Genomic DNA, 21,578 nt, shown 5'->3' with positions numbered 1-21,578 from the left:
TATAATCACAGTATATATAATCACAGTATATATAATCTCTCTATATATAATCACAGTATATATAATCTCTCTATATATAATCACAGTATATATAATCACAGTATATATAATCTCTCTATATATAATCACAGTATATATAATCACAGTATATATAATCACAGTATATATAATCTCTGTATATATAATCACAGTATATATAATCTCTGTATATATAATCACAGTATATATAATCTCTCTATATATAATCTCTGTATATATAATCACAGTATATATAATCTCTGTATATATAATCACAGTATATATAATCTCTGTATATATAATCACAGTATATATAATCTCTCTATATATAATCACAGTATATATAATCTCTCTATATATAATCACTGTATATATAATCTCTCTATATATAATCACTGTATATATAATCTCTCTATATATAATCACTGTATATATAATCACTGTATATATAATCTCACAGTATATATAATCACAGTATATATAATCTCTCTATATATAATCACAGTATATATAATCTCTCTATATATAATCACTGTATATATAATCTCTCTATATATAATCACTGTATATATAATCTCTCTATATATAATCACTGTATATATAATCACTGTATATATAATCTCACAGTATATATAATCACTGTATATATAATCTCTCTATATATAATCACTGTATATATAATCTCTCTATATATAATCACTGTATATATAATCTCTCTATATATAATCACTGTATATATAATCTCTCTATATATAATCACTGTATATATAATCTCTCTATATATAATCACTGTATATATAATCTCTCTATATATAATCACTGTATATATAATCACTGTATATATAATCTCACAGTATATATAATCACTGTATATATAATCTCTCTATATATAATCACTGTATATATAATCTCTCTATATATAATCACTGTATATATAATCTCTCTATATATAATCACTGTATATATAATCTCTCTATATATAATCACAGTATATATAATCACTGTATATATAATCACAGTATATATAATCACTGTATATATAATCTCTCTATATATAATCACTGTATATATAATCACTGTATATATAATCTCACAGTATATATAATCACTGTATATATAATCTCTCTATATATAATCACTGTATATATAATCTCTCTATATATAATCACTGTATATATAATCTCTCTATATATAATCACTGTATATATAATCTCTCTATATATAATCACTGTATGTATAATCTCTCTATATATAATCACAGTATATATAATCACTGTATATATAATCACAGTATATATAATCACTGTATATATAATCTCTGTATATATAATCACAGTATATATAATCTCTGTATATATAATCACTGTATATATAATCTCTCTATATATAATCACAGTATATATAATCACAGTATATATAATCTCTCTATATATAATCACAGTATATATAATCACTGTATATATAATCACTGTATATATAATCACAGTTTATATAATCTCTCTATATATAATCTCTCTATATATAATCACAGTATATATAATCTCTCTATATATAATCACAGTATATATAATCACTGTATATATAATCACTGTATATATAATCACAGTTTATATAATCTCTCTATATATAATCTCTCTATATATAATCACAGTATATATAATCTCTCTATATATAATCACAGTATATATAATCACTGTATATATAATCTCTGTATATATAATCACAGTTTATATAATCACTGTATATATAATCACTGTATATATAATCACAGTATATATAATCACAGTATATATAATCTCTCTATATATAATCACAGTATATATAATCTCTCTATATATAATCACAGTATATATAATCACTGTATATATAATCTCTGTATATATAATCACAGTTTATATAATCACAGTATATATAATCACAGTATATATAATCTCTCTATATATAATCACTGTATATATAATCTCTCTATATATAATCACAGTATATATAATCTCTCTATATATAATCACAGTATATATAATCACTGTATATATAATCTCTGTATATATAATCACAGTTTATATAATCACAGTATATATAATCACAGTATATATAATCTCTCTATATATAATCTCTGTATATATAATCACAGTTTATATAATCACAGTATATATAATCACAGTATATATAATCTCTCTATATATAATCACTGTATATATAATCTCTCTATATATAATCACAGTTTCTATAATCTCTCTCTGGGTGCCCTGGGTTGCTAGGTGAGATTCGCGGACTGTTTCCGGGTTGCGGCCGTTCAGTTCCGGGTGGTGGAGCGGAGATGGCGGCGCCCCTGGAGCTGTTTTGCTGGAAGGGAGACTGGGGCCTGCCGTCCGTGGACAGCGAGTGCCTGACGGTGCTGGTAGGGAGCGGGGGGCCCGGGGACCCGGGGGGACGGTGCTGGTATGGAGCGGGGGGCCGGGGGCGGTTTCTCAGACCGCGGGCACATTGTGTCTGTTGCGCTCCTGACTCGGCGGAAATCTTTCCATAAAGTGAGAGGCATTAAAGGAACGAGCTGGAGCCGGTCACAGACTCGACGGTCCGGGCAGAGACAGAGCCCCGCTCGCAGTGAGAGGGAGGGAGGGGGGAATTTATGGAGCTGCTGAAAGGCGGGCACAGGAGATTTGCTGGGAGTTTCTCCCTTTTCCCTGAGTTCAGGTCAAACACTATCAGAAGAGGGTTCGCATTACACAAATATACTCCTCCCACCTAATCGAGGGGTTCGGGGGGTTTAATATATACATAAAGGGCAAAAGGGTAACTAGGGAGAGAGTAGGGCCTCTTAAGGATCAACAAGGTCATCTATGTGCAGAACCACAAGAGATGGGTGAGATCCTAAATGAATATTTCACATCGGTATTTACGGTTGAGAAAGGCATGGATGTTGGGGAACTTGGGGAAATAAATAATGATGTCTTGAGGAGTGTACATATTACAGAGAGGGAGGTGCTGGAAGTCTTAACGCGCATCAAGGTGGATAAATCTCCGGGACCTGATGAAATGTATCCCAGGACGTTATGGGAGGTTAGGGAGGAAATTGCGGGTCCCCGAGCAGAGATATTTGAATCATCGACAGCTACAGGTGAGGTGCCTGAAGATTGGAGGGTAGCAAATGTTGTGCCTTTGTTTAAGAAGGGAGGTAGGGAAAAGCCTGGGAACTACAGACCGGTGAGCCTGACATCTGTAGTGGGTAAGTTGTTAGAGGGTATTCTGAGGGACAGGATCTACAGGCATTTGGAGAGGCAGGGACTAATTAGGAACAGTCAGCATGGTTTTGTGAGACGAAAATCATGTCTCACGAATTTGATTGAGTTTTTTGAAGGGGTAACCAAGAAGATAGATGAGGGCTGTGCAGTAGACGTGGTCTACATGGACTTTAGCAAAGCCTTTGACAAGGTACCGCATGGTAGGTTGTTACATAAGGTTAAATCTCACGGGATCCAAGGTGAGGTAGCCAATTGGATACAAAATTGGCTTGACGACAGAAGACAGAGGGTGGGTGTAGAGGGTTGTTTTTCAAATTGGAGGCCTGTGTCCAGCGGTGTGCCTCAGGGATCGGTGCTGGGTCCGCTGTTATTTGTTATTTATATTAATGATTTGGATGAGAATTTAGGAGGCATGGTTAGTAAGTTTGCAGATGACACCAAGATTGGTGGCATTGTGGACAGTGAAGAAGGTTATCTAGGATTGCAACGGGATCTTGATAAATTGGGCCAGTGGGCCGATGAATGGCAGATGGAGTTTAATTTAGATTAATGTGAGGTGATGCATTTTGGGAGATCAAATCGGGCCAGGACCCACTCCGTTAATGGTAGGGCGTTGGGGAGAGTTATAGAACAAAGAGATCTCGGAGTACAGGTTCATAGCTCCTTGAAAGTGGAGTCACAGGTGGATAGGGTGGTGAAGAAGGCATTCAGCATGCTTGGTTTCATTGGTCAGAACATTGAATACAGGAGTTGGGATGTCTTGTTGAAGTTGTACAAGACATTAGTTAGGCCACACTTGGAATACTGTGTACAGTTCTGGTCACCCTATTATAGAAAGGATATTATTAAACTAGAAAGAGTGCAGAAAAGATTTACTAGGATGCTGCCGGGACTTGATGGTTTGACTTATAGGGAGAGGTTAGATAGACTGGGTCTTTTTTCCCTGGAGAGTAGGAGGTTGAGGGGTGATCTTATAGAAGTCTATAAAATAATGAGGGGCATAGATAAGGTAGATAGTCAAAATCTTTTCCCAAAGGTAGGGGAGTCTATAACGAGGGGACATAGATTTAAGGTGAGAGGGGAGAGATACAAAAGGGTCCAGAGGGGCAATTTTTTCACTCAAAGGGTGGTGAGTGTCTGGAACGAGCTGCCAGAGGCAGTAGTAGAGGCGGGTACAATTTTGTCTTTTAAAAAGCATTTGGACAGTTACATGGGTAAGATGGGTATAGAGGGATATGGGCCAAGTGCAGGCAATTGGGACTAGCTTAGTGGTATAAACTGGGCGACATGGACATGTTGGGCCGAAGGACCTGTTTCCGTGTTGTAAACTTCTATGATTCTATATAGAATAACAGATACCCGGGAGTGAGTTACAGACTGGAATCTAAACGAGGGGTTTGGGGTGGTTTATATATCGAATAACAGATACCCGGGAGTGAGTTACAGGCTGGAACCTAATCGAGGGGTTCGGGGGGGTTTTATATATAGAATAACAGATACCCGGGAGTGAGTTACAGGCTGGAATCTAATCGAGGCGTTCGAGGGGTTTATATATAGAGTAACAGATACCCGGGAGTGAGTTACAGGCTGGAATCTCATCGAGGGGTTCGGGGGGTTTATATATAGAATAACAGATACCCGGGAGTGAGTTACAGGCTGGAACCTAATCGAGGGGTTCGGGGGGTTTATATATCGAATAACAGATACCCGGGAGTGAGTTACAGGCTGGAACCTAATCGAGGGGTTCGGGGGGGTTTATATATAGAGTAACAGATACCCGGGAGTGAGTGACAGACTGGAATCTAATCGAGGGGTTCGGGTGGTTTATATATAGAATAACAGATACCCGGGAGTGAGTTACAGACTGGAATCTAATCGAGGGGTTCGGGGGGTTTATATATAGAGTAACAGATACCCAGGAGTGAGTTACAGATTGGAATCTAATCGAGGGGTTCATATATAGAATAACAGATACCCGGGAGTGAGTTACAGGCTGGAATCTAATTGAGGGGTTCAGGGGGTTTATATATAGAATAACAGATACCCGGGAGTGAGTTACAGGCTGGAATCTAATCGAGGGGTTCGTGGGGTTTATATATCGAATAACAGATACCCGGGAGTGAGTTACAGGCTGGAATCCAATCGAGGGGTTCGGGGGGTTTATATATAGAATAACAGATACCCGGGAATGAGGTACAGGCTGGAATCTGATCGAGGGGTTCGGGGGGGTTTATATATAGAATAACAGATACCCGGGAGTGAGGTACAGGCTGGAATCTAATCGGGGGGTTTATATATCGAATAACAGATACCCGGGAGTGAGGTACAGGCTGGAATCTAATCGAGGGGTTCGGGGGGTTTTCTATAGAATAACAGATACCCGGGAGTGAGTTCCAGACTGGAATCTAATCGAGGGGTTCGGGAGGTTTATATATAGAATAACAGATACCTGGGAGTGAGTTACAGATCTAATCGAGGGGTTCGGGGGGTTTATATACAGAATAACAGATACCCGGGAGTGAGTTACAGACTGGAATCTAATCGAGGGGTTCGGGGGGGTTTATATATAGAATAACAGATACCCGGGAGTGAGTTACAGACTGGAATGTGATCGAGGGGTTCGGGGGGGGTTTATATATAGAGTAACAGATACCCGGGAGTGAGTTACAGACTGGAATCTCATCGAGGGGTTCGGGGGGGTTTATATATAGAATAACAGATACCCGCGAGTGAGTTACAGGCTGGAAACTAATCGAGGGGTTCGGGGGGGGGGTTTATATATATAATAACAGATACCCGGGAGTGAGTTGCAGACTGGAATCTAATCGAGGGGTTCGGGGGGTTTATATATAGAATAACAGATACCCGGGAGTGAGTTATAGGCTGGAATCTAATCGAGGGATTCGGTGGGTTTATATATGGAATAACAGATACCCGGGAGTGAGTTGCAGACTGGAATCTAATCGAGGGGTTCGGGGGGGTTTATATATAGAATAACAGATACCCGGGAGTGAGTTACGGACTGGAATCTAATCGAGGGGTTCGGGAGGTTTATATATAGAATAACAGATACCCGGGAGTGAGTTACGGACTGGAATCTAATCGAGGGATTCGGTGGTTTATATATAGAATAACAGATACCCGGGAGTGAGTTACAGGTGGGAATGTAATCAAGGGGTTCGGGGGGTTTATATATGATGGCGGAGTCCATCATTTGAGTGCAAAAGACAAGGCTGAAATGTTTGCAACCATCTTCAGCCAGAAGTGCCGAGTGGATGATCCATCTCGGCCTCCTCCCGATATCCCCACCATCACAGAAGCCAGTCTTCAGCCAATTCGATTCACTCCACGCGATATCAAGAAACGGCTGAGTGCACTGGATACAGCAAAGGCTATGGGCCCCGACAACATCCCGGCTGTAGTGCTGAAGACTTGTGCTCTGGAACTAGCCGCGCCTCTGGCCATACTGTTCCAGTGCAGCTACAACACTGGCATCTACCCGACAATGTGGAAAATTGCCCAGGTATGTCCTGTCCACAAAAAGCAGGACAAATCCAATCCGGCCAATTACCACCCCATCAGTCTACTCTCAATCATCAGCAAAGTGATGGAAGGTGTCGTCGACAGTGCTATCAAGCGGCACTTACTCACCAGTAACCTGCTCACCGATGCTCAGTTTGGGTTCCGCCAGAATCACTCGGCTCCAGACCTCATTACAGCCTTGATCCAAACATGGACCAAAAGAGCTGAATTCCAGAGGTGAGATGAGAGTGACTGCCCTTGACATCAAGGCAGCATTTGACCGAGTGTGACACCAAGGAGCCCTCGTAAAATTGAAGTCAGCGGGAATCGGGGAAAATTCTCCATTGGCTGGAGTCATACCTTGCACAAAGGAAGATGGTGGTGGTTGTTGGAGGCCAATCATCTCAGCCCCAGGACACTGCTGCAGGAGTTCCTCAGGGCAGTGTCTTAGGCCCAACCATCTTCAGCTGCTTCATCAAAGACTCCCTCCGTCAGAAATGGGGATGTTCGCTGATGATTGCACAGTGTTCAGTTCCATTCGCAACCCTTCTGATAATGAAGCAGTCCGTACCCGCATGCAGCAAGACCTGGACAACATCCAGGCTTGGGCTGATAAGTGGCAAGTAACATTCGTGCCAGGCAACGACCATCTCCAACAAGAGAGAATCTTCTTCTTTGGCAGTCCCTCAGGGTCGAGGATGACTTGCTTCCACTCCGGGAGGGTGAGTTCTGCGGTGGCTGAATAGTCCAATCCTGTAGCCGCAGACTCTGCCACGGGTGGGGCAGGTAGTGTTTCATAAGGCGGGTGGGCGAGACGCTCTGGATTCTGCACGCTCTTTCCACTGCTTACGCTTGGCCTCCACATGCTCCACTCGGTGACGCTCGAGATGATTGGCGCCTTCGCGGATGCTTCTTCTCCAGTTTGGGCGTTCTAGGGCAAACGATTCCCACGTGTCGGTGGGGATGTTGCATTTTTTTTATTGAGGCTTTGAGAGTGTCCTTTTAGCGTTTCCTCTGCCCTCCTAGTGATCGCCTGCCATTGCGGAGCTCAGAGTAGAGCACTTGTTTAGGGAATCTTGTGTCGGGCATGCGGACAATGTGGCCTGCCCATCGCAGCTGGTTGAGTGTGACCAGTGCCTCGATACTGGGGATGTTAGCCTGGGAGAGAACGCCCATGTTGGCACGCCTATCCCTGCCAGTGGATTTGTGGAGGCAACATTGGTGATATCTCTCCAGCGATTTGAGGTGTCTGCTGTACATTGTCCATGTTTCTGATGTATACAGGAGGGCGGGGACCACAGCTACTCTGTAGACCATGAGCTTGGTGCTGTATTTGAGGTCTTGGTCTTCAAACACTCTGTTCCTCAGGCATCCGAAGGCTACACTGGCGCATTGGAGTCGATGTTGAATTTCATCATCTGTGTCTGCTCGCGCCGAGAGGAGGCTCCCGAGGTATGGGAAATGATTCACGCTGTCCAGAGGCTCACCGTGGATCTTGATGGTCGGGGGACGGTGTTGTGTGGCAGGAGCGGGCTGGTAGAGGACCTTTGTTTTCCAGATGTTTAGCCTGAGGCCCATTCTCTCATACGCCTCGGTGAATGCATCGACGATGGTTTGTAGCTCGGCCTCTGAGTGTGCACACACGCTGGCATCGTCTGCATACAGCTTGATGACAGAAGTTGGGGTGGTCTTGGTTCTGGCCTGGAGGCGTCGAAGGTTGAACAGTTGTCCTGTAGGTTAGTTCCACTCCGGCAGGGAGCTTCATGGTGATGGGGTGGAGTGTTGCAGCGAGGAAGATGGAGAAGAACGTTGCTGTGATGATGCAGCCCTCCTTGACCCCAGTTTGCACTCATATTGGGTCTGCGGTGGATCCGTTGGTGAGGATCATGGCTTGCATGTCATCGTGGAGCAGGCGGAGAATGATGACAAATTTCTGCGGGGAGCCGAATTTGAGGAGGATGCTCCACGATCCCTCACAGTTGAGAGTCGAAGGCCTTTGCGAGATTGAAGAAGGCCATGTACAGAGGTGGATGCTGCTCCCTGCACTTTTTCTGGAATTGTTGCGCGCTAAAGATCATGTCCATTGTGCTTCTTGACAGGCGGAAGCCACATTGAGACTCGGAGGAGCTCTTCGGCCACTGGAAGGAGGCAGTTGAGGAGGATTCTCGCGATGACCTTTCCCGTGGCAGACAGTAGGGAAATCCCTCAGTAATTTCCGCAGTCGGACCTAGCTCCTTTCTTGAAGATGGTCACCATTATGGCGTCTGAGATCTCCCGGCATGCTCTCACCCTTCCAGACAAGGGTGATAAGGTCGTGTATTCGTGCCAAGAGTGCCTCTCCGCCGTATTTCAGTACTTCAGCGGGGATTCTATCTGCGCCGGGGAGCCTTGTTGTTTTTCAGCTGTCGAATGGCTTTTTCGACCTCGCAGCGAGTTGGGGTTGTGCTGAGATGGTGGTGGGTAGCATGTTGCGAGATGGTGTTGAGGGCACTTGTGTCGAGGACTGCGTCTTGGTTGAGGAGGTCCTCGAAGTGCTCTCTCCAGTGGGCGTTGACTGCCTCTCTGTCTTTGATGAGCGCCTCTCCATTTTTGGCTCTCAGTAGGGTAGGTCCCTGGGTACTCTGACCGTAGATGGCTTTAATTGCACTGATGAAGCCATGCATGTCGTGGTTGTCGGCGAGTTGCTGAGTCTCCTGCGCTCTTTCCACCCGCCATCTGTTCTTTAGGTCACAGGTTCTTTGTTGCACCTCGGCCTTCAGTTGCCTGTAGGCTTGTTTCCTCTCGCTCGAGTTTTGGTGGAGCTGCCGATTCAGGAACGCCTTGCGTTTGTGGTCTAGGAGATTCTGGATCGCTTGATCGTTCTCGTCGAACCAGTCTTGGTGTTTCCTGGTCGAGAGACCGAGTGTCTCCTCGCAGGTGCTGACTATGGTGGCTTTTAGGGTGGACCAGACTCTGCGGCTCTGGTTCGTTGGTCGTCGCCAGGTTGGTTGTAAGGCGATGGCTGAGTAGGTCTTTCTTCTCAGGGTCTTTGAGTCCAGCGACATTAAGTCTCCTGCGGCAGAGTTTTTTTTCTTCCACTGCCAGTTTGGGGCCAGGCTGATGGAGATGGTGGAGCAGACAGAGAATCTAACCACCTCCCCTTGACATTCAACGGCATTACCATCGCCGAATCCCCCACATCAACATCCTGGGGGTCACCATTGACCAGAAACTTAACTGGACCAGCCACATAAATACTGTGGCTACAAGAGCAGGTCAGAGGCTGGGTATTCTGCGGCGAGTGACTCATCTCCTGACTCCCCAAAGCCTTTCCACCATCTACAAGGCACAAGTCAGGAGTGTGATGGAATACTCTCCACTTGCCTGGATGAGTGCAGCTCCAACAACTCAAGCAGCTCGACACCATACAGGACAAAGCAGCCCGCTTGATTGGCACCCCATCCACCACCCTAAACATTCACTCCCTTCACCATCAGCGCACCGTGGCTGCAGTGTGTACCATCCACAGGATGCACTGCAGCAACTCGCCAAGGCTTCTTCGACAGCACCTCCCAAACACGCGACCTCTACCACCTAGAAGGACAAGGGCAGCAGGCACATGGGAACAACACCACCTGCACGTTCCCCTCCAAGTCACACACCATCCTGACTTGGAAATATACCGGCCGTTCCTTCATCGTCGCTGGGTCAAAATCCTGGAACTCCCTTCCCAACAGCACTGTGGGAGAACCTTCACCACACGGATTGCAGCGGTTCAAGAAGGCGGCTCACCACCACCTTCTCAAGGGCAATTAGGGATGGGTAATAAATGCCGGCCTCGCCAGCGAAGCCCACATCCCATGAATGTATATTAAAAAAAATATTGAATGGTGCCGAGTGTGGAGTCCCACCACGTTGTTGAGTGATTCACTGCACGGGGCAGTGTGTTCTCCTTTACACCCCGATTGTCTTAACTTATCTTCTGCTGCTCTCTGTCCTTAATGAGTGAGGATTCATGGAGGGTGAACTGTGTCTCCCACATCTATTTGTGAAAGAGCAGCTGAAAGAGTTTTTATTTCTTGTGGTCAGCTGTTCTGGCCATGCGCGGATAAACAGGACGAATGGTTTGTGGTTCCCAGTTATATTTTCCAAATCTCTTGCCTGAGGGGTTTGGGTTGCAGTCGACTGTCTCACTCTAATTCCATTACATCATTTGTCCACGGTGGTTGGATGGAAATCTGGCTTGGCTGCCTGCTACTTTTACAGAAAGAATTACAGTGAAGCTGCTGTACATCAGCCAGCTGCAGCTAAATGCTGCTCACAATCCCTAGTGAAGGGTGGAGATTCTGTAGCAGGGCAGAGATTCTGTGGCAGGGCACATCCATGTAAGGTGAAGATTCGCCATTGAGCTTTACTCTGTATCTAACCCGTGCTGTACCTGCCCTGGGAGTGTTTGATGGGACAGTGTAGAGGGAGCTTTACTCTGTATCTAACCCGTGCTGTACCTGCCCTGGGAGTGTTTGATGGGACAGTGTAGAGGGAGCTTTACTCTGTATCTAACCCGTGCTGTACCTGCCCTGGGAGTGTTTGATGGGACAGTGTAGAGGGAGCTTTACTCTGTATCTAACCTGTGCTGTACCTGCCCTGGGAGTGTTTGATGGGACAGTGTAGAGGGAGCTTTACTCTGTATCTAACCCGTGCTGTACCTGCCCTGGGAGTGTTTGATGGGACAGTGTAGAGGGAGCTTTACTCTGTATCTAATCCATGCTGTACCTGCCCTGGGAGTGTTTGATGGGACAGTGTGGAGGGAGCTTTACTCTGTATCTAATCCATGCTGTACCTGCCCTGGGAGTGTTTGATGGGACAGTGTGGAGGGAGCTTTACTCTGTATCTAATCCATGCTGTACCTGCCCTGGGAGTGTTTGATGGTGACGACAGTAGTTTCATAAAGTAGAGCCTGAATAAAAGATTTGTCAAGTGTGTAATTTTTACTAAATGGATGGTTTCTCTCTCAGGCTTACGCCCGATTTTCAGGAGCCCCTCTCAGAGTGCACAAACTCAGTAACCCCTGGAGAAGCCCGTCGGGTAAGGCTACATGCAGAGCCGGTATGGTTCAAGTCAGAATTCTGAGTGTAGGCTTTCCCTCTGGGTCCCACGTTGCATAGGAACAGGAGGAGGGCATTCAATTAGATCACTGCTGATCTGTATCTTAACTCCATCTACCCGCCTTGCCTAAAAAAATTATCACTCAGTTTTGAAATTTTTAATTGACCCCCCCCCCAGCCTCAACAGCTTTTTGGGGAGAGAGTTCCAGATTCCCACTCCCCTTTGTGTGAAGAAGTGCTTCCTGACATCACCCCTGAACGGCCGAGCTCTAATTTTAAGGTTCTGCCCCCTTGTTCTGAACTCCCCCACCAGAGGAAATAGTTTCTCTCTATCGACCCTATCAAATCCTTTAATCATCTTAAACACCTCGATTAGATCACCCCTTAATCTTCTACACTCGAGGGAATACAAGCCTAGTCTATGCAACCTGCCCTCATAATTTAATCCTTTTCACCCCGGTGACATTCTGGTGAATCTGCGTTGCACCCCCTCCAAGGCCAATATATCCTTCCTTGGGTGCGGTGCCCAGAACTGAATGCAGTACTCTAAATGGGGTCTAACCAGAGCTTTATATAACTGCAAAATCATTTCTTCCCCTTTGCATTCCAAATTATTTTTTGTACCCGTCCACTAGCTTTTAGTGATTCTGTACTTGGACTCCTAAATCTCCCTGATCCTTCACAGTTCCTAACTTCTCACCGTTTAGAAAATACTTTGATAGAGGACCTCCCAAGGTCAAATAGCTTGTAGGTTGATATTTGAAGAATAGCTATCTGGTGCATGGGCATCCATGAAGCCAAACTCTAGCAAGTGGAGTTGTGACAGTGAGGAGGGGCAATTAAGGGGCGAGATTTGAAAAGGGGGAGGTATTGATCTGTCGGGTTCTGATAAAATAGTAATTGTGGAACTAACTTTTCTCCCTTCAGATTGAAACAGCTTTAAAACTATTGTGGTTGGAAGCCTCTGGCTCAGTGACGTGAACAGTAGGCCCGGTTTTAACCCTTGCCATTCACATTACGGTGATTCCCACTTTAGCTGGGAGTGCCTTCTGTGCCCCTACCTGTGCATTGGTTGGCAGCAATACAATCACAGACGTTTGGAAGTGGTGAAAGGAGCTGGAGTATGGGCAGTGAATGAGCTAATTCAAGACATGAGCTCACCAGCATCTCACCTCCTTTTAAGAGGCCTTGGTGACCAGTTACTGGTTTTTATTTCTTTTTGATCCAGTTTGTTCAGGATTTGCACTCGGTGTGAATGGTGACCCATTTGTAGTGGATCTCCCAGACATCATCCAGATGTCTGCATCAGTTGCATAATCTGTCCCACTTAGACGCTGCTTCCTCTGTTGTGCAGAGTTTCCAAGCCAGTAGTTACCCACAGTCTGAGCTGCGCCAGATGTGCAGCAGTTGTGAAATTGCTCAGTGTTGAATTTAGTGAAGTTGAGAACAGCTGTTAAATTTGTGCTTCCCTGGTGGAGCCAACTGCTGCAGGCTGGATATAGCTTCTGGTGAGCAGCACAGACACTTTCCCAGGTTAATGGACACTTTCCCAGGTTAATGGACACAAGATGTCAGGAAAGAGAATGACAAAGAAAGTACACAAGATGTCCCCCAATGGCTCCTTGGGTAAAGGCACCGCCTGGTGTAAGGACGGTCCCAACGTCCATCCTTGATCTCAGCTGGGGCATTAATAAATGGGCCTCAGTGCCCTAGGCTAGTGAGGGGGAAATCAGCCAATCATAATACAATGACTCCTGCTCGAAACTGAGCGTGGCTGGATGTCGGGTGAGGACAGGATTCAGCTGGACTGCGATTGAATTCTGTTGACCCTCTCATTGTCCAGGCTTTTTGCATGAAGAAAGACCACCTGGGTGATGTGCGTCCAGCCCTTGTGTAGTCCGTGTCCCCAGCCAGAGTCGGTGCTTTCAGTTGAGGGGGAAACTGGGGCTTAAAATGAACCTGTTTTGTCTGTTTTACTGGCAGGGGTTTTGCCAGCACTGAAGACTGAAAAAGATGTTGTGTCACAGCCTCTCCAGATCCTTGCGTACCTCAGAAAACAGGTACACCTCTAACTATTTTTCTAATTGCCTCTCTCTGGATTTGGTAATTAATGTTATAATGTTGCTACACAAGATTAGATTTGCCTTTCAAAATGTTAACTCCCAATGGAACATTTTTTCACTTAATATGTTATAGCCTTTTAAAATTTTAATTAGTGTGGTTCCTGGCTGGGACCCCAGATAGAACAGCTACGAACTGTATACCTTTGCATATTCTGTTAGCTTTGACAAAATAAGGATCATTAGATTCCAGCCTGTAACTCACTCCTGGGTATCTGTTATTCTATATATAAACACCCCCTCGATTAGATTCCAGCCTGTAACTCACTCCCGGGTGTCTGTTATTCTATATATAAACCCCCCCGAACCCCTCGATTAGATTCCAGCCTGTAACTCACTCCCGGGTATCTGTTGTTCTATATATAAACCCCCCTCGATTAGATTCCAGCCTGTAACTCACTCCCGGGTATCTGTTATTCTATATATAAACCCCCCGAACCCCTCGATTAGATTCCAGCCTGTAACTCACTCCCGGGTATCTGTTATTCTATATATAAACCCCCCGAACCCCTCGATTAGATTCCAGCCTGTAACTCACTCCTGGGTATCTGTTATTCTATATATAAACCCCCCGAATAGATTCTGCCTCCAACTCACTCTCTTCGTTATTCCATGAATAAACTGGGTGCCCAGCATGTCATGTTAAGCCTGTTGAATTTCTGTTTACTGATCTTGCTGTCTCCCTTTCTCTTTCTAGAAGTACAATGCAGACTACGGTCTATCAGCGACACAGGGGGCTGACACTCTCGCCTTTGCCTCTCTCATTGAGGAGAAGTTACTCCCGGCGCTAGTGAGTGCTGCTGTTTTGCTGTACAGTCTCTAATCATTCGTTAATGGGGAGCTCGTGTCTGTCTGGAATGTTTTGTGCTGAGTTTAATCTTCGTGTCTTTTTATTTGGTCAGATCTACATGTTTTGGGTTGACTCCAAGAATTATGTTTCGTTCACACGGCCCTGGTATGGAGAGGCCATCCCATTCCCGCTCAACTTCTTCCTCCCAAACCGTATGCATGGGCGATCCCTGGAACGCCTCCGCCTGATCCGAGGACATCAGTGGCACGACAGTGAGGAGGAGGCAGAGACTGTGGTGGGTCAAATGACTGGTGGGATTCACGAGAATCGTTTAGGACTATCTCTGGCACTAGTTTACTTTTTAAAACTTTTATAAGTAAAAGTAGAAATGTTTCCTTGACTGCACCAAGGTGTTTAGTTGTCACTAGTTTTTGCTTCCCCCCCCACCCCCGGCCAAATTAGGATCCTGAGACTGTCCCAACATTTGCTTCACCATTGACTATCGTGAGGTCCCTGATGTAAAGGCACCGAGCCATAGTATGATACTGAGTCATAGAGTTCGGGATTCTGTATCCAGTCTGTGCTGGTCTCCATTGGGGCAGTAATAGGGGCTGGATTTGGCCTCAGCACCCCTGGGTTAGAGAGATGAAAAATGAGCCAGTTGTCCTGCTGGGATGCGAGGCTTAGTGTGGACATTCGGTGAGGCCTGGCTGTGATCCCCTCTGTAGTCAAATAACCTGCTGACGCTCACAGTCACTGCTGAAGTGTGACTGGTTGGGTGAGATGCTGGAGACGGTTAATGCCACTCAAACCAGCTCTCCAGTGAGATTCAGTGCCGGGGGAAGGGGATTGGCATTGGCAGCAGCAATCCTCACAAACTGACTGTTTGTTTTCAGATCTACAAAGAGGCTCAGGAATGCCTGACGCTGCTGTCCCAGAGGCTGGGGTCACAAAAGTTCTTTTTTGGAGACTCGTAAGTGGTTTAATCTTCCTCTGCCATGGAGACGGTGAAGGGTTTGTTTTTTTTCTCATTACTGATGCCAGTGCTGGCAGAGTGGGCCGGGCGCAGGTTGGGGCCGGGCGCAGGTTTCCGGGGCCTGGGGCCGGGCGCAGGTTTCCGGGGCCTGGGGCCGGGCGCAGGTTTCCGGGGCCTGGGGCCGGGCGCAGGTTGGGGCCGGGCGCAGGTTGGGGCCGGGCGCAGGTTGGGGCCGGGCGCAGGTTTCCGGGGCTGGGGCCGGGCGCAGGTTTCCGGGGCCTGGGGCCGGGCGCAGGTTTCCGGGGCTGGGGCCGGGCGCAGGTTGGGGCCGGGCGCAGGTTGGGGCCGGGCGCAGGTTTCCGGGGCTGGGGCCGGGCGCAGGTTGGGGCCGGGCGCAGGTTGGGGCCGGGCGCAGGTTGGGGCCGGGCGCAGGTTGGGGCCGGGCGCAGGTTGGGGCCGGGCGCAGGTTGGGGCCGGGCGCAGGTTGGGGCCGGGCGCAGGTTGGGGCCGGGCGCAGGTTGGGGCCGGGCGCAGGTTGGGGCCGGGCGCAGGTTGGGGCCGGGCGCAGGTTGGGGCCGGGCGCAGGTTGGGGCCGGGCGCAGGTTGGGGCCGGGCGCAGGTTGGGGCCGGGCGCAGGTTGGGGCCGGGCGCAGGTTGGGGCCGGGCGCAGGTTGGGGCCGGGCGCAGGTTGGGGCCGGGCGCAGGTTGGGGCCGGGCGCAGGTTTCCGGGGCCTGGGGCCGAGCGCAGGTTTCCGGGGCCTGGGGCCGGGGGCAGGTTTCTGGGGCCGGGCGCAGGTTTCCGGGGCCTGGGGCCGGGGGCAGGTTTCCGTGGCCTGGGGCCGGGGGCAGGTTTCCGTGGCCTGGGGCCGGGGGCAGGTTTCCGTGGCCTGGGGCCGGGGGCAGGTTTCCGGGGCCTGGGGCCGGGGGCAGGTTTCCGGGGCCTGGGGCCGGGGGCAGGTTTCCGGGGCCTGGGGCCGAGCGCAGGTTTCCGGGGCCTGGGGCCGAGCGCAGGTTTCCGGGGCCTGGGGCCGGGCGCAGGTTTCCGGGGCCTGGGGCCGGGCACAGGTTTCCGGGGCCTGGGGCAGGTTTCCGGGGCCTGGGGCCGGGCGCAGGTTTCCGTGGCCTGGGGCCGGGGGCAGGTTTCCGTGGCCTGGGGCCGGGGGCAGGTTTCCGGGGCCTGGGGCCGGGGGCAGGTTTCCGGGGCCTGGGGCCGGGGGCAGGTTTCCGGGGCCTGGGGCCGAGCGCAGGTTTCCGGGGCCTGGGGCCGGGCGCAGGTTTCCGGGGCCTGGCGCAGGTTTCTGGGGCCGGGCGCAGGTTTCCGTGGCCTGGGGCCGGGCGCAGGTTTCTGGGGCCGGGCGCAGGTTTCCGTGGCCTGGGGCCGGGCGCAGGTTTCCGTGGCCTGGGGCCGGGCGCAGGTTTCTGGGGCCGGGCGCAGGTTTCTGGGGCCGGGCGCAGGTTTCCGTGGTCTGGGGCCGGGCGCAGGTTTCCGGGGCCTGGGGCCGGGGGCAGGTTTCCGGGGCCGGGGGCAGGTTTCCGGGGCCGGGCGCAGGTTTCCGGGGCCTGGGGCCGGGGGCAGGTTTCCGGGGCCTGGGGCCGGGGGCAGGTTTCCGGGGCCGGGCGCAGGTTTCCGGGCCTGTCGAGCGTGAGCCAGATTTACAAGTCTGATTTCGGAGAAGGCGAAAGAGGAGCTTAGAAGGAAAATGGAAAATTTAAATGAAAGGGAGACACTCTTCCTCCTCTCTGACTTGTGCCAAATCAAATATTTGAGTCCGAGTTGGTTAAACATAAAAGGAGCTGTCAATGCCTGGGATGGGAAGCTGGGATCTGGCACAACTCTACCTGGACCGTTTTGCAGCTACCAAGAATATTGTGATTGTGGGACAGGATTGTACTTGTACTTGGTGATTTCTGCTCTGGTGGGTTCATCACTGAAAGTGATTCATTATTGGACTGAAGTTCAAAGTGTTCACAGTGAAATCTAATAAAGGCAGAAAAAGCTTTGAGGAGAAAATTTATACACCAACTTTTCCAATCATGTATTTTTTTTGCCGTGTCTTTAGTTGTGTTTGTTCCCATCCCCCAGGGCATCTCGTGCCGCTGGTACTGGACCCCATCGCGGTGCCAGCTGGGAATGGGTGAAAGTGATGCCAGGCTGATTCACAACACAAAGCAGGAATGTGCCGATTAGTCTGTTGCTGGTTTTACTCCTGTAGTAGGTATTTGCAGGGATACCTGGTGCAGTCTGGTAGAACACTGCCCTTTTATCTTTGAGACAAGATGAAAGTGTGAAAGGATGGTGTGCTCTTGTCTCTGGGAGCCCAGGGTCAGTCCAACTGCTTATTTCTTTCTTATTTTACAGGATTGAAAGCCCCTTCGCAGCCGTTGCTTAATTTGGCTGCTCACTGCTGCCGATGTTTAGTCGACAACGCAACGAGCTGACAACGTCTCAAAGGGGTGGTCTGCCCCTCAGGAAAGGGGATTTAATGCCGAGCTCATCTGTCCCCCATCTCTCCTGGTATTGGGAGAGTTAACCTGCTCTTTTTCTCACTCCTTGACTGTCCTGTATGATGCTTTACAGAGGAAGCAGACTCCAGAGCCAATAACCCCAGCCATCCAGGCCCAGGGATCACCCCCCCCCCCCCCCCCCGCCCCGGTCCACAAGTCACGATTCAGACAAGAGAGACACATATCTCACACAACAGAATTACTTTTGAAAAATGGTTTCCCATTTCCCCCACCTCCTGTCCTGAAGGTGCTGACTCTCACTGGGGTGCGGGTCCCCTCCTCCCCTGAAGGTGCTGACTCTCACTGGGGTACGGGTCCCCTCCTCTCCTGAAGGCACTGACTCTCACTGGGGTACGGGTCCCCTCCTCTCCTGAAGGCACTGACTCTCACTGGGGTACAGGTCCCCTCCTCTCCTGAAGGTGCTGACTCTCACTGGGGTACGGGTCCCCTCCTCTCCTGAAGGTGCTGACTCTCACTGGGGTGCGGGTCCCCTCCTCTCCTGAAGGTGCTGACTCTCACTGGGGTACAGGTCCCCTCCTCTCCTGAAGGCGCTGACTCTCACTGGGGTACGGGTCCCCTCCTCTCCTGAAGGCGCTGACTCTCACTGGGGTGCGGGTCCCCTCCTCTCCTGAAGGCGCTGACTCTCACTGGGGTACGGGTCCCCTCCTCTCCTGAAGGCGCTGACTCTCACTGGGGTACGGGTCCCCTCCTCTCCTGAAGGTGCTGACTCTCACTGGGGTACGGGTCCCCTCCTCTCCTGAAGGCGCTGACTGGCTGGGGTTTAGTTTGATAGGCAGTCCTCTGAGACCCACTCAAGTGGTCATTTTTCCTGGATAAACCCAGAAAGTAATTGTCAGAGGCTATTCGGCAGTGGGGCCTCCCTGCTGAGCCTGGTTCTGCCTCACCTGATGTCTACACGTACGTCCAGCGGGGCAGTTGATACTGATTAGAATGGGGCACCCTGGCTGATTCATCCCCTTCCTGGTCCAGGAATGCTGGTGGCAACTGTCGCCCACAACTCGCCTCCATCATACCTGCAGCCCAGCTGAGATCAGTAACTCAGCACAGATGAGGGATTGAATGTGGCAGCTTCCTGGTCCCGGTCGCTCTGTACATTCTGGCTCTACCAGCAGAAAGTTTACTGAGTTTACTGTAACTCAATAGGACTTATTCCTTGGGATGAGAATCGTTGAGTCTTTGGACTGTGTTGTCTCTTATTTCCTGTGTTTTGGGGATATATGTGAGGGTATCTGTGCTGAATGATGTGTCTCTCATCCTGTTTTAGGCCCAGCTCCTTGGATGCCATCGTGTTTGGGCACTTGGCGCCACTTTTGAAGGCAAAATTGCCCAACAGCAAACTGCAGCAACACTTGCGCTCGCTCGATAACCTTTGCACGCTCTGCACCTCCATCCTTGGTCTTTACTTCCCAAATGACGGCTCAGGTAATTCAGAATCCACACCCAGGGTGAACTTTGTTGAGGTTCCCTCAGTCAACAGCACCATCTCATTTGTTTGTAGGATCTTGTTGTGCATACATTTGCTGCTAAGCTTGCCTATGTAATGACAATAACTGCACTTCAGAAAGTCATCCACTGATCGTAAAGTGCTTTAGGATGTTCCGAGGACACAATAAGTTGCTACAAAAATGTAAACTGTTTCTTTGTTCTTCACATTCCTGTTTTGTTTCAGACCCTGAATGCAGCTCCAAGAAAATTTCCCGCAACAACTTATCAGATTCCGATGAAGATCCTCACAAGAGACGCAAACAGATTCTATCGGTGATGGTGGGGCTCTCTGCCATGATCGGTTATGCTTTTCTTAGTGGCATCCTCTCCATACAACGGGTATCTACTCACAATGCACTGAGGCAGCCCTCACCCCTCGAAGACGATGAAGTTGAGGAGGGGCAGTGAGAGTGCGGACTGGACCATTTCTACAGTCACACTGCCCCAGGCCTGGGCAAGTACAACATGTCCGGCCCGAAGATGAATTATAAGTAGATTCAGGATCGTAATGTTGTATTTATCGTTTGTTTTCTGCTAGGTTTGAAGACTCTATAAACTTGGGGTCTTAACCCTGCAGTACAGGTCAGAGACATCAGATTATAGTTGAAAACTCTTCGTCCCATAGAGAATATTGAAATATTACAACAGCAGTTTATTACCACATAGATCACTGTGGCCAGTGGGAGACTCTGGGTGCGGCAGCACTAATACTCGGCTGACGGGGACGTGGCCTTACTATTTTGACAATTTATGCCCAGATGTCACACGGTAAAATTCCATTGCTGGCTGTTGAGATGTTTACTTTGGGGAGTCAGGTACTGTAGCCTTACAGGATTTCTGATTGGCTGTCATCTGTACAACGCACAATAAGTGCAAGGTTTTGATTGTATTTTGGAACTTGGCCAAATTACGGTGAGGTTTGAGAGGTCAGGATACCACCGCAGGAATAAATGGACACATTCTTAAAAGGTGAAATAAAATCTCCATCTGATGCTCAAAAAGTGTTTGTCCCTGGCTTAGGGCTGGAACTGCTTTCCCATTCACTGCTGCCATGAGTTAAGGGTTTGAATTGTCCTCAGGGTTGGGCCCTGAATATTCTCTCTTTTGTTATCTTGTCCCATTTTGAATGTTTCCTGGTCCGTTGAGAGTTTGAAGTTAGATAATCTGTTGGTCCTGGTTTGTGACTGTGCTGTTCAGGTAACAGGTATCCCACATTCTGAAATGTCTTTCTTTGCATCTTGACCAGTTTCTACCAAGAATGAGTTAAAGTTTGTCAAATAAACCAGTTTGTATCAGGAATTCAGCTGCTGTGTATGCTCGATTTATCCGGTTGATAGTCCGAGCTGTGTGTATGAGGGGAGAGCAGCGTTGCAGCCAAGTCTAATCATTTCCTCACTGGTTAGGAGTGGGAACTCTTGGTAATGATCCTGCTGGTGAGACTCACTCATTAACCCAATAAAATAATAATCCTTTTGGTGACTCTTTAACTGCAGTGTGGATCAGTCAGCAGTCACTATCCTGTGAGATTTAGCACCTCAGTGGTGTCTGATATAGAAATGTTCTTCCATTTAGTGACAGGCTGGGTGTCACTTGTTCTCGTTAACATTTAAGGATGATAATTTTAAGTCACTTAATCGCACGTTTTTCAGGGATGCAAAGTTCTATTTTGAACTGTAAAAAATGTAACAGCTGCTGTGACCAAGGGGGAGGTTCTCCCCTTTCCCAGCCAGTGAAAAATCTCACAACCAGCAATCACAGGGCAGGTAATTCCCAGTGCGGTACCATGCCTGACTCAATCCCAGCCCTGACCCTGCA

At 48.2% G+C, this 21,578-nt stretch overlaps 1 protein-coding gene across 1 annotated transcript; it reads left to right on the top strand.

Moving 5' to 3' along the window:
* Positions 1 to 2,314: 2,314 nt before the first annotated feature.
* LOC137306541 (metaxin-1-like) lies at positions 2,315 to 21,066 on the top strand. Its single transcript, XM_067975809.1, has 8 exons — positions 2,315 to 2,416; positions 11,777 to 11,846; positions 13,850 to 13,926; positions 14,684 to 14,776; positions 14,889 to 15,071; positions 15,673 to 15,749; positions 19,543 to 19,700; positions 19,948 to 21,066. Exons 1-8 carry the CDS (start codon positions 2,336 to 2,338, stop codon positions 20,169 to 20,171), a joined length of 963 nt encoding a protein of 320 aa, XP_067831910.1. The 5' UTR covers positions 2,315 to 2,335; the 3' UTR covers positions 20,172 to 21,066.
* Positions 21,067 to 21,578: the final 512 nt, after the last annotated feature.

This window comes from Heptranchias perlo, chromosome 44 (assembly GCF_035084215.1).
Source record: "Heptranchias perlo isolate sHepPer1 chromosome 44, sHepPer1.hap1, whole genome shotgun sequence".
Taxonomy (NCBI): Eukaryota; Metazoa; Chordata; class Chondrichthyes; order Hexanchiformes; family Hexanchidae; genus Heptranchias; species Heptranchias perlo.
Note: the sequence above shows the minus strand (reverse complement) of the source record. Positions and strands in the feature narration are given on the sequence as shown.

What these genes read in the sequence shown, in the direction of transcription:
- LOC137306541 (XM_067975809.1), top strand. Translation starts at nt 2,336, where the DNA reads ATGGCGGCGCCCCTGGAGCTGTTTTGCTGGAAGGGAGACTGGGGCCTG. An exon ending in GCGAGTGCCTGACGGTGCTG is followed by an intron (nt 2,417 to 11,776) that starts GTAGGGAGCGGG and finishes TTTCTCTCTCAG; the next exon opens with GCTTACGCCCGATTTTCAGG. An exon ending in AAGTTCTTTTTTGGAGACTC is followed by an intron (nt 15,750 to 19,542) that starts GTAAGTGGTTTA and finishes ATCCTGTTTTAG; the next exon opens with GCCCAGCTCCTTGGATGCCA.